The 13,747-nt window shown below is 34.8% G+C and overlaps 1 protein-coding gene across 2 annotated transcripts in view; it reads right to left on the bottom strand.

The window, feature by feature from the left end:
* Nucleotides 1-3,824: 3,824 nt before the first annotated feature.
* The window catches only part of NIPBL (NIPBL cohesin loading factor), a 199,048-nt gene continuing 189,125 nt past the window's right edge, over nucleotides 3,825-13,747 (bottom strand). The window contains exons 43-47 of one of the 2 annotated variants that reach the window (XM_039250518.1): nucleotides 11,307-11,453; nucleotides 9,327-9,601; nucleotides 7,248-7,422; nucleotides 5,375-5,563; nucleotides 3,825-4,813 (exon numbers count right to left, since the gene is read on the bottom strand). In XM_039250518.1, coding sequence (XP_039106449.1) covers nucleotides 4,448-4,813; nucleotides 5,375-5,563; nucleotides 7,248-7,422; nucleotides 9,327-9,601; nucleotides 11,307-11,453 — 1,152 coding nt within the window. In that variant the 3' untranslated portion in view covers nucleotides 3,825-4,447. Of the gene's footprint in view, nucleotides 4,814-5,333; nucleotides 5,564-7,247; nucleotides 7,423-9,326; nucleotides 9,602-11,306; nucleotides 11,454-13,747 lie in introns of both variants that reach the window. The other variant, XM_039250519.1, reaches the window with a different exon arrangement.

Genomic DNA, 13,747 nt, shown 5'->3' with positions numbered 1-13,747 from the left:
CCCTCATATTCTAAGACTCTATTATTTTTTAAAACTATGGAATGTGGAGATCCATGATCAGTTTAGGATTATAATTACATTTTCCTGTTCTTTGTTCTATGTTTTAAATCTAGTAAGGTTAAACCCAAATTACAATTCTAGGCAAGTTATGATCAAGACAAACTTACACTGCCATTTCTTGTGGGAAAAAAAGGGTGAAGACAGTACAACTATGTGACAGAGTTAACACAAAACAACTTTTCATTTCTAAGGTTCTAATGACTGAAAAAAAGTCAGAAATAGAGGCAAAATCACATTCAACCAAACTGCAATGCCTACAAACTATATAATAAAAAATAATCACAACTGATTGTCCACTTATCTCAAGCAGTAGGTAAAAAAAAATTTCTGACTAAAAGAGGAACTTTAATCATAGGGCATCTTCTATTATCTATTTAAACTTCTGTTTCCTTACTTTAATTCTTCATCTCTAATTGCCTGCTTGGCATTTGCCAACTAAAATTCAAAGGATTAAATGTTTATCATCACCTTTCTGAAAACTGGACCTACCTCCTGACTTCATTGTCTTTCTAACGGCACCCCTGTTCTGGTTATGCAGGCTTAAGAAAACAGGGGAGTTTGGAAGAGAGACAATGTCTCTCAAACCCATAATAAATTCAGTTACTAAAAAGGATTATAAATCAGAAAATAACTGTTGTTCCTCTATTTAGAATAAACTATTTCTTAAGAATCCAAGGACAAGATTCAGTTTCTTCAGAAAAAATTTGTAAAGAATAAAGGATGAAGAAATCTATAGATTAAGACCAAAAACTTAAAAAAGACATTTTGAGGGCACTGAAAACTTGGTTACTGGATATTTGATGTCAAGGAGTATTAATATTCAAAGATGATGTATTTATAGAGGAAATAATATATCTGGGGTTTCAGAAAAATATAAATGAGGAGAGTATATAGGGTATAGCTAAAAATAAGCTTGGTCAGAAATTCAGAATGATTGATCTGTGGTGATTCTATAACAAACAGTTAAAATCATGAAAAAAAAACCCTGATGAGAATAAAAGAATGTGTAGATTCTGCATCACTATGGGCAATGAAGCCATATACAAATAGAGTCTCATAAAAGAAGGGTGGGTAGGTGGTATTCACTCGATTATCACACAAAACACACAGGGATTTTATGACCACTTGCTCAATACTATGCAAATAGGAACTTGTTTGATCAGTGACCTATTATACCAAATTTACATTCAACTATTTCTTAGTACCAACAGAACAATGAGTGCTTTTAGGAAAATCTTCAAATAAAAAAAATTGCAACAATTTGTGTAATAAATAATATGCTTCCTATGACAAAAATTAGCTATGGGGTTATACAAACTTTAGTTTTAAAATGAGCAAGGCAAACAGCAAAAGGTTCAAACAACTAGGATTTCTGTAGAGCAAAATTTACTATCAGTTGTTTCAAATTACATGATCATTTCAAGTGAATGGTCTGATGGGTTTTATATATGCAAAAGTAACCTTATTCCAGTTTCGTATCAATAGCTCTGGAGATGCAGACCACCTGGGTGCTGCACTAGTGACCACATGGAGTTCTTTGTGCAACTGAAAGTGGTGTGTGGGTGGAGAAAACCACATACCTTTCTGGATTAAGTTCACTTTCTAAATGAGCATGATAACTTTGCTCACTGCTCATGAAATCCACATTGGACAGAATATCTTGACTTACCTGTCTTCATGGATAGACTAGTCATCAATAATTGTGTGCTTCAGTTACCTGCTAATGGTTCAAATATTCAATAGATCAACCAAGCTACATACTACTGTTCTTTAAAAGTTCAGAATTTCTCACTAGAGATTACTAAATTGTTTTCTGCATTTGTATTTTGATATGAATTTTTAAAACTACCCATTCTTTGTCAAAATAATAAACAACTTAAATAAGAAAATACAAAAATTTCATATTAATATATTAAAGTGAAGAGGTACTTGGCACTTTTTATATCAAAGAGAATACACCTTCTTTTCAATACAAATCAATAAAGCATAATTTGGCATAATACAGTATCAACAAACTATAGATTAAGATTGAAACTTGCAAATCCTAAATATATTTGAAAAGTTTGATTTTGTACATTTATTTGACTGTCAAGGCCTTAACCTATTTTACTGTTAAGACCTAAAAAATTCATATTTGAGAAATCTACTTTTTGAAAACTTTGGGCTTAGGAGTTACATCAATAGCTAAAATATTGGAATTCAGAATACATGGAAAATTCCTGAACACAGCAATTCACCTGGCAACAGCAGCTTTATCTACCGTGTGCCTACCCCCCTAATGCTCACTCTGAATAGGATCCCTAAGTATATATACAGAGTATCCTTTAGGAACTGGTTTACTTTCAAAAAGGATCATCTCCTTTAATTGTTGATGTTTAATTAGCTTAGAACAGTAAGACACAATTATTCCAACCCCAAATTTAAATCGCTATTATAACATTTATAAGCTGATTACTGAATCTGAGATTCAGTTTTCCTCATCTACAAAATGGGGCTAAAATATTTAACTAGCACAGTTTTTGTTAAGAATTAAAATAACAGTGTGCACTATTGTCAGGCTTCATAGCATTCAAATTCAGTTTTACTACATCTTCTTTAGAACTCTGCAGGCTTGACTTTATATTCCTGTATTTTTCTAAATTACTATTTTACTCTTATTGATGAATTACTATTGCTTTCATTAGCTAGGTCAAGTCCTATCTGATTAAACGTACTACTCCATGGGGGGAAAAGCCAATCTAGTTTTATTCTACAGAGTTCACAGTAAAAAAGAAGAGGAAACATACAATTAAATGGAAGAAGAGTGGGAAAGTATTTCCTTCAAGAAAATGTTCTCAAAGAACTCCACATCGGAAATAGATCCTGAAAAGTTATTTTCATTGTGGTTTAATAGGTGTTCACAAAAAGGTATTTTGTGGCAATGTCACTTTTCCTCACAAACTGAGAATCTTCATTTTCCTCACAAACTGAGAATCTTCATTTATTTCATAAAACTTAACATTCTAGAGGTCAACTTTTAAAAATGAACTTAAAACTAAGTACACATTGTTTAAAAGACTTAAATTTGAAACACACCTTTTTCCTGTGATTTTAGCCATTACTACTTCTGAGCATCAACTATGCAGATCAACTGATTAAATACCCACTCTCCCCATTTGTAATAACAACCACTCTCCAAAGAGGTATAAAATGTTTAGAATAGAAAATGAATAAACATCTCAACTAGTAAAATTACTCCTTTATCAGCATTAAAAAATAACTTGTGAAAAATGTAATGTAATTACGAAGTGTCATACTCCACTCTATTTCTAAAATAACAACATGGCATAATTTTAACTAAGAGAAATGCTAGTTTCCCAAAATAGCATGATTGTTACCTTTTCCCGAGGTTTAAAAAATAAATATTACCATCATGACATCACTAGAAAGAAATTGAAGCATACAAGGAATAAACTATAGTTTCTTTTTATATCAAAATGTACTCTTGAAAATGTGTTTGGCACAGTGCTAAATCATATATAGTTAATACTAAATATTGCAGGATACAATAAAACCCTGGAGTTAACTGTTTACACCCTCTTATGGGAATGAAAATAATAGATACCAATTATTCAGAAGTCAGCCTATACAAACTGTATAAACAATATTTTATGTTTTGCTTTGAAAACCAGTGATATAATAAATTTTACATAAAAGACTGCAAAATAATATAAATGGATTTAAACAGATCTTTACAATAAGAAATTCAAATGGAAACAGACAAGTAACAAAGAGAAGTAAAAAAATTTATTGCAGTATTCGCTCCACCAGATTGCCTGGGGATCCCTTTTCTTGTATTGTTTTCAGGGTGACCTAATACATCAAAATCTACATTTACAAAAACTCCTTCTGCAGATAGGTCATAGATACTGCATGCTTTTTTTTTTTTTTTTTTTTTCAACAGAATAAATTATATATCCAGGAGAGTCTGCCATTTTACAGCCTGGAAAAAACAATGCTTCCCTGGAAACTGGGCTAAGCTAAAGAAAGCCATCCGCTGCTAGGTTAAACTCCAAGAACACTTTATTAAGAACATTAACAGACTAATTTCCAACATTCACTTGTTTATTTTTTAAACAGAAAGTTTTTTTTTCCAAGATATAAACAATTTTTGTTAAACTATAATACAGTGGGAGTAAAAACGAACTGAGAATCTGTTTCTGCTGCACAACAGCGAAGGGAGCTCCCACAAAAATGTTTGCCCAACATTTCCTTCTTTTGTTCCTGCATCCCAGGTTCCATTCTTACTCTTCATAAAACTGATTTTTTTTTTGCCAGAATGTTGATATTTCAAGTTTTTCTGCCTTTTAAAAAAATTCCTGTAAATTTGGCTGCATGTACAAATTCATTAGCTGGAAGTCCCATCCTTGGCGGCATACAGGGATCGTAAAGTCTGAACAACTTTATTAGTCAGCTTATTAGCACTCGTTAGAGCAATTTTTTTGTAAATAATGTCTGACTCTTTAATAGTGTCTACCCAAGGCACCAGTTTGCGGCCATCACGGCGCTTAGCCTCAGTCCAGGAGCCACTGTAGGAGCCTGCCATCCACTGAACACTGAAGCCATTGCTGGTTTTCTGTACTACTCTTGCAATTTGTGGTCGGTCTTTGTACTTTGGACAGCAAATAGCGATGACATCCATGACGTCAACACTTTCATTCATCTGTGCTGCCAACTCCGTAGAGTCTGAATTTCGTTTTGACCTTCTCAATGACTAAAACATTGGGGGGGGAAAAAAGACGAAGTGTTACACAAAAGAATTTTAGTGAAATTTTTGTTTTTATTGCTTTTAATCCCTTGACGCCGGGAGTTTGGGATTTCCCAGCACACTTCCATTGCCGGCAATGAGACGCACCGTGACCGCCAGCGCCAAGGGGTTAACATATACTTGTAAAACCATATAACTTCTTAATTTGTACCCGTGTCTTTACTCTTATTGATATATAAAATTATATATACATATGAACCATAAAGCTACATAAAACTTAGCAACAATAAAAAAGGATAACACACATTAATACAATCCAAAAAAAATTAATAACCCTTTATGCTGGATAAGTCTCATTTCTGTTTTTTCTTTTTTTATTGTCTTTTATGTTAAACTTTCTACAAAAGGATGTATAAATGGTTAAGTAGAGAATCTCTATCTACAAAATGTTTTCTCTCATAAGTATTACATTACTTGGTGTACATTTAATAGACTGACATATATAAGCACATAAAAATCATTTTACGTAATACGCTGCGAAATACGTTGACTCCTCCTCCGCCTCACCCCTGAAGTGCCTCCTCCTCTATCCTCCCCATCACTTTCATCATCTTCTGTCTCTGCTGCTGCATTATTTTTAGGGCTGCCTCCTCCAAGCAGCGAGGTAATTGCTTTGTTCCGAGCATTTGTACTAGCTGACACCTCTCCTTCTTCCTCTTCTTCATCAGGGTCCAGATGTTCCATGAGAAGCTTGAACTACAAAAATTAGATATGAATTTAGAATCTTATGTACATAACTTCAAATAAGATTATTAAACCCTTAAATATTTCCTTTAAAATATTTTCCCCTAAATGTTTCCTATGGCAGTAGTTGGGTGTGGGTACTAGTTTAACTGGTAAATAGGCTTTAGCTATTGTTCAAATCAGGGCCTGGTAAATATTTTCTATAAAGGGATAGATAGTAAATCTTTTGGATTTTGTACAACATACGGTCTCTGTCATAACTATACAACTCTGTTACTGTACTGTGAAAGTATCTAGTGACTACATATAAATGAATGGGCATGGCTGTTTTAACAGAAGTTTACTTAAATATGCAGTAGGGGAAAAAACTTAACAGGCAGTGGGGGCCAGATTTGGCCCATATGTTATAGTTTGCTGATCCTGATCCAAGTCATCAAGCAACCAGGTGATTAATAATTAATTACTGATAGACATTTTTCACATTTTCTGCTCCCTTTGCTGTCTCCCAAAGAGGATAAGAAGATAAAAGAGGATAAAAAGAATGTTAAAGAGTTTTAAATGAGAATTAAAATAATTTTCAGCTTTAGAGTGGGAGGTTTACAGTCTATAAATAATATGAAAACCACTGTGTAGGTTTCATTCTTGGTCAAAAATATCATTATTAGTTATGTTTAGCCACTTGCTTTAAATAGATTAAAACAAAAAACTACTTTTATTTTTGGGAGACAATCCCCCCCCCCAAATATTTCTTTAAGCATAAAACTTTACTGTGGTAAAATACTCATAAAACTTACCATTCTACTGATTTTAAGTGTTCAATTCATTGCCATTAAGTATGTTCCCTGTGTTGTATAATCATCACCACCATCATTTCCAAAAGATTTTTATCACTCCAAACAGAAACTCATTCTGTTCCTATTAGAACAATAGCTCCTCATTCTTTCTGGTAACAACCTCCATTTTATTTTGTCTCTATGAATTTGCCTAGTCTTAAAGACATTTTAAATATTTTTCTAAAGTTTATTTGAGAGAGAGAGACAGAGTGAGGGAGGGAGGGAGAGAGAATGGGCAGTGAGAGAATCCCAAGCAGGCTCCATACTGTCAGCGCAGAGACTGATGAAGCATCCAAGAGTCAGATGCTTAACTGACTGAGCCACCCAGGTGCCCCAAGAGTTTTAAAAGCACTTTTTGTACACAAACACACCCTCACATACTTGTTAACAGAGTATATATGTAAGAGACATACAAATATATCAGCCTATATTACACTTCTGTAAGAAAACGTGAAAAAGTACTAATACTGGTTGCCAGGAAGGAGAGCAACAGAATGGCTGAAAAGAGGAGGAGGAGACTTTTCATGGTTTTTCCTTTTATGAACCATAAACCATGTAATCAACTGAATTAAAAAAAAAATACATACATGGGCATGGCTTTTTCCTGAAACTTGCCTAAAAGCTTTCATTCTCACTAAAATGAAATGAGTGGTGGACTGGCATTTCCTAAGAAAAAGTAATTATGATGCAGTGGGTGAAATGGGAAAGGCAAGCTTCAAGAAACTCATTAAAACCACATACAGAAAAATCATCCTGATAGTTTATAAAGCTTCAGTGTAAGGAGACAGCTAACTCCCTGCAGAGAATCTACTTTTCAAGAAAGTAATTATTAGAAAGAAATAGATTTTGGTTTTACTACTCACATCTAGATACTGTTTTACTATACTCCTCTTCACATCTTCAGTGATTTTGGAATTAGCCATATCACTCCGCAGGAAGTCCAGTGTTTGTTTGGGATGAAAATGAACTCCTGTTTTCCGGTTTATCGCTTTATCATATACTTTCGCAGATTCAGATGGAGAGTATTTCTGAATTTTACTGTTTTGGGAAAACAAAGTCATTAACTAAATTTTTTTCAGGCATTTATACTTAAAGTGATTGTAATTAAGCTTAATTTACTAATAATTAAACTTTTTATCATTCATATTTCAGCCAAGTGAACTTGTACACAAAAATAAAAATAATTTTAAAAGGGAAGTAAAGACATAAAGACAAAGATTAAGAGAATAATTCTCTTGTTTCCATTAGTATTTGTCTGAAATAGAGGCATAATTTAAATGAAAGTAATTTCTCACGTCTGTTTTTGAATGCCATGACCATGATCGTGTAACAGTTTCAATAGAAATACTGGTTTATATAACTGGTTCACCTCCTACTTTCCTGCCCTCCCAACTGTTCATCCTCTACACAGCAGCCAGAATGTTTACAAACCTGTTTCATATTTTAACAACTCTGGCTTAAAAATCTTCCCAACTTAGGGTGCCTGGAATGCTCAGTTGGTTAAGCATCCAACTCTGGGTTTTGGCTCAGGCCCTGATCTCATGGCTTCCTGGGTTTGAGCCCTCTATTGGGCTCTGTTCTGGCAGCCTGGAGCCTGCTTGAGATTCTCTGTCTCCCTCTCTCCTGACCCTCCCCCACATGACTCACGCTGTCTCCCTCTCAAAATAAATGAAAGTTAAAAAAAAAAAAATCTTCCCAATTCCTTAGAACCACCCCAAAACCTTGCAAGGTTTTATATAAAAACCTGGATTATCTAGCTTCTCTTGAAAAAGTGGAAGCTTTTGGCTACATTATGCCTCTTCTGTGGCAAAAAACTGATGAACATCTGAGTAATACCTGAGGCCCTTTAAATAAAACATGCTTTTTCCAGCTTGACAGTGACCTTCCACCAAATCTACTTTGCTCTGTTTCATGATCTATCTCCTATGAGCATTTGGCTTTGTGATTCTTTTTTTTTTTTTTTAATGTTTATTCATTTTTGAGAGACAGAGCATGAGCCAGGTAGGGGCAGAGAGAGAGGGTGACAGAATCTGAAGCAGGCTCCAGGCTCTGAGCTGTCAGTACAGAGCCCAACGCAGGGCTTGAACTCACAAACTAGGAGATCATGATTGAGCCAAAGTCAGAAGCTTAACCACCTGAGCCACCCAGGCACCCCAGCTTTGTGATTCCTAATGTAAGGTTTTAATGAAATGAAAAATGACAAAGGGTACCTGAGTGGCTCAGTCAGTTAAGTGTCCAACTCTTGGTTTCTGCTCAGGTCATGAACTCATGGTTCATAAATTCAAGCCCTGCATCAGGCTCTGTGCTGACAGCGTGGAGCCTGCTTGAGATTCTCTCTCTCTCTCTCTCTCTCTCTCTCTCTCTCTCCCTCTCTCCCTCTCTCTCTCTCTTTCAAAAAATTGGATTTTTAATCTATATGAAGATCAGCCTAATTCTCTAATAAGGTCTTTTTAAGGAAATCCACAAAGTTAAGTCCTTTCATTTATAATGCATTATGACTATGAAATGTTTGTCCTCTCCAATAACAAAGTGAACAAATTGTGATATATTATACAACAAAATATATAGCAACAATATGGAAAAAATGTTCCTTCTTTAAAAAAGAACATTTTTGGGGCGCCTGGGTGGCTCAGTTGGAATAAGCGTCCCACTTCGGCTCAGGTTATGATCTCATGATTTGTGTGTTCGAGCCCCGCATCAGGCTCTGTGCTGACAGCTAGCTCAGAGCCTGGAGCCTGTTTCAGATTCTCTGTCTCCCTCTCTCTCTGACCCTCCCCTGTTCACACTCTCTATCTCTCAGAAATAAATAAAACATTAAAAAAAAATAAAAAGGAACATTTTTAATATGAAAGTAAGCATGTAATCAAAACTGAGTTTCATATTTCTTTATAATTTGAACCTTTAGGATAAAGTTTTTTCTCTCACTGATTATGTAACCTTACCTATCAGAAAATCCACAGAGATTCTTCAAATGCTGTTTTAACATCAGAAGCAATAAAATACCCTGGGAGACATTTGCAAATTCAATTAAAGGAGCTGAATTTTCTGGCAAGCATTTCATCACTGAATTTATATCATCTTCTGAATCTGAATCTGAATCTGAATCTACACGTTTCCGTGACTTCCGAGGCCTGGAAACTTCTTCTTCACTCTCACTTGACTCATTTTCCTTACTAGGTGATGATTTTCTCTCTTTCCTTTTGTCTTTTACCATTGACTGGAAAAAACAAAGAAAGAAAAGGAAAAATAGTAACAAAATAGCACTAATAAATACATATGCTCCTTCTATAGCTTCAAAAAAACATCTTAAATTAATATTTTATATATTGAAACACTATGACTTTCTATAAATAGATTCCAAGACTCAATAAAATCGTATATAATCCACTGCTCTGATTTCCCCCTCCCTAAAAGCCTTTCTGAAATATCAAAGGAAACAATTTTGTTATAGGATAGAGATGAAAGATAAATTAGTTATAAAAAGTATCAATTTGGTACATAGGTAAGTATAGAGGAAGAGTAGTAAATATAATTTAACTGAAGAGAGGGGTGCCTGGCTGGCTCAGTCAGTAGATCATGCGATTCTTAATCTCAGGTTCATGAGTTCGAGCCCCATGTTGGGCAGAGAGACTACTTAAAAAAATTGCTAAATATAATTTAACTGAGGAATATTTGATAGGTTTGAATGTCCCAGCTTTTATCAAACTCTCCCTTTTAAGAACTTTTTCTGTATCTTATGAAACTGTTGACTCTTAAAAAGAAAGTCAGCTGGATTTAAGAGAGGGGAAAAGACTAGATTACAAAGCAATTATTCAAATATAACTGTTAAAGAAGAAACAAAATGGGAGAAACATTTACAAGTATATCCACAACAGTGAGGTAAAATAAGATAACATGATGGCTAAAGTTTCTGGAGAATTATTAACTTCTCAAACTTTAAGGCACACCTAGGCATTCTGTTAAAAATACAGACTGTTTCATTAAGTTGACTGTGGGGCCTTGGGGTCTGCAGTTCTAACAAGCTCTCAAGTGAGGCCTCTGTGGCTGGGTCTTGGTGCAAACTTCAAGCAGCAAGGGTTTAGATAACTCTGTAATTCCAACCCTTGGGTATCATAATAATCTCCCTGATTTACTAGTTTGATCAGTTCTGAGCGCAACAGTTTTATAAAATGAGATCTACTTGTGTCTTCAGGCACATGAAAATTTTCTAGTTAATTGTTAAATAATTTACTGAGGGCCTGCTATGTATCCCAGGGCTATGCCAGGTGCCATTACAATGAAACAAATTACATTTTCTCCTAAAAAACCACAAAAGAGAAGACATAAGATTTATAATAAGAAACTCAGTAAAGATTTTGGGCACACAATATGCCAACCCCATTATGATACTGGTGTTCAGAGATAAGGAAATCAACAGTATTATACATTTTCTGTGTTTCCTTATAAGTAAGCTATCTATCTCTATCTCTAGTTATATCTCTTTAAGTATACTATTGTGATCTACAGCATTACCAGATATATAGAATAGCAAGATGCCTTAAAATGGGGTTTAAATGGATATATGAATGGACACCAAACATGTGAGGTCAGTGCTTAAAGTAAGAGGAAAGAAAGAAGTGGGATGGCTTATCAAAAGAACAATCCATATATAAATATATACACACACATTTATATATATGTATATATGTTCCACTTAAATGATCTGAAATGGAATGGTTTTAGGTCTTTCTTAATAGAAATGAAATAGCAATCCACTTCTTCTCCCCAATTCAAGCACTGCCCAGATTTTAAATTACTTAGAAAGGTTTTATATACCTGTGAAAAGAAAAAAAAAAAAAAAAGGAACAATGGAAACAAAACAGTGAAAATAGCATGCCTGCACTTTGACAGATGCATTAAGAATAGTAATGTGTGTAACTTACCTCCTTGAATGACTGCAGTAGGTTACTACCAGAAACTGAGAGTGTAATGTCTATATGATGCATTATAAACAACGGCTCTTCCTGTGTCTGGTATGGAAAACAGGCTAGATTGTCTGCTATATACAAGAGCATATTCACTTCTGTTTTCTGTAAATTTTAAAAAAAGGTACACACATTTAGTGGATAATCTAGAAATCCATCCAAAAAGCCTTTTTAGAAAAAATTATTAGAGGGCACTTTCACCTCAGTTAATGATTCTGAAAGAGAAGGGTGGAGGAAGGGAGGGAGAGAGCAGGGGAGGGAGGTAAGAAAACGGATGAGGGGGAACAGAAATGGATTTTATAAAATAATTTTATACCCATTTTAAGAGATTTCATAATGAAGTATATACCATGGACCTCAAGAAGGGAAGAGGTGAAATTTTTCAGTGCACCCAAGTGGAATTCCCTGAAGTTTTCTTATAGAGTATATGGAATCTTTATGATAAATCCATACCACATCAGAAAGTATACATATGAATCACAATGATTTGTCATTGTGCTTCTAAGAGTTTAACCCATATGGAGATCAGTTACACACAGTTACTATTCTGCCCCTAAAAATAAGCAGGAATTATAGTACTAACATGTGGGTTAAAAAAAAAAAAAAATCAAAGTTCACATACTCAAAAAACATTTGTGCATTTCCTACATACACATAATTTACAGTATCAGCCGTTCTGACAGTGCTGCCACAGTCTCACTATAAAAACTCTGAGGTAAGCAAAAACTATGGTTACTACTGGTTGTTTGCTTTAAAAAGAAGTAACGGAGACTTTCAGTATTTCATAATCATACAGAATATAAACAGAAAGGCACATTAATATTTAAATTCCTTTAAAACATTTAGCTTAGAGGAAAAAAAAAGAAAAAAACACAGCAATCAAAACATACTCCCTTCTACCACCCACCTATCCTGCCAAGCAAGCAACATAAAACCCAACAGTGGCACCAGCAACAACAAAATCCAGTAGGACAGACGGAATAAACTTGCTATCACTCTATTTTTTAATTTTTAAATATGTAGCAACATCTTACATGTTACAGTTGGGGAAATGCAGGCTTGGGACTCTACCTCATCTATTAACACTAATTTTTCCTCCTAAACTCAAAATGTTCAGGACTATTCTGAATAAACCTTTTAAAAACTCTGAAATTCTTCAACTCTGGTCGTAAAAAAGCCCTGCGTTGCTCTTTCCTTTCAAAAATCAAATTTCTTAAAAGAATACTCTAGAACTGCTCGTCCCATGTCTTCCCCACCACTCTTCAAACACAATCAGGCTTGTGTCCCTCACTGCTTGACTGCTTCCACCTATCATCTCACCCCAGTTTTAAAAATCTATTCTCCTGGACTTGCGGGTAGCACTGGACACTACCCTCCACCCTTTCCTTCCTGAAATTTTCTTCTTCCTTAGTTCTCTCTTTTTACCTCTTTGACTATTCCTCTTTCTCTATCCTTCTCAAGCCAACTCCTTTTCAACAATCCTATTATTCTCAGGTGCTCAGGACAAAAATATTGCAGTTACCCTTTGACTATTCTCACACAGCCTCATTTATTACTTCGTCACAATGCTTTCCTTTCCTACCACCATCACAATAGATCAGTCCCTTGTTACCTCCAGTGTGAACACACTGCTAAAAAATCTGTGTTCCTGAAATGTTCTTTGGTACCTCTCACCATTACCTCATTCAAATGTTTTTATTGGGTTTTCACTGTCTACAAGATCCTCCATAAACTGTGCCTTATTATGACCTTTCTGCTCCAGTCAAATAACAATCTATTCATTATTTCCCACACATTCTTATCTTTGTACCTTTATTATATTTTTACCCCTGCCTTAAATAGTAGGTCCATCTCATCTAATCCCCAGGCCTTCAGTGATGTATTCCTCCTCTAACATCCTTTGTTGGAAATAGTCAAGAGACAGCACTGCATTATGACAGCTGCATTTCCAGCTTAGCATTGCTCATGCTGGCGTGACGGAACATCGAGCTAATGACAGACACACAGCAGGCAATGAAAGCACACAGGAATGAAGCTCGGGAGAAGAGATAAGAACTAGAGCAGTATCAATTGTATAAACCACCTGGCACTCAAAATATGCTAACCTTAACTATTACTTATTTCCTTTATCATGTCTCTACAATTGGAGGGAGGTAAGATCCAGTGAGGGCAAGAGTACTATATCATACCATTTTCCATTCCTAGCATGATGTCCTACATACCATGAAAACTTAATACTGATGATGATATGATGATGATGATGGTCATGGTGATGATTAAATGATAGTCCAAGTACTTCTGAAATAGATGCTTGTAGTATTTATTTGCTAGATCACATATCAAAAAATTACATGTAGTACTTAAAAAAAAAAGGTCTAGTTAGGTATCTACATTCTGGT

This window comes from Hyaena hyaena, unplaced genomic scaffold (genome assembly GCF_003009895.1).
Source record: "Hyaena hyaena isolate Hyena2069 unplaced genomic scaffold, ASM300989v1 scaffold_372, whole genome shotgun sequence".
Lineage (NCBI taxonomy): Eukaryota > Metazoa > Chordata > Mammalia > Carnivora > Hyaenidae > Hyaena > Hyaena hyaena.
Note: the sequence above shows the minus strand (reverse complement) of the source record. Positions and strands in the feature narration are given on the sequence as shown.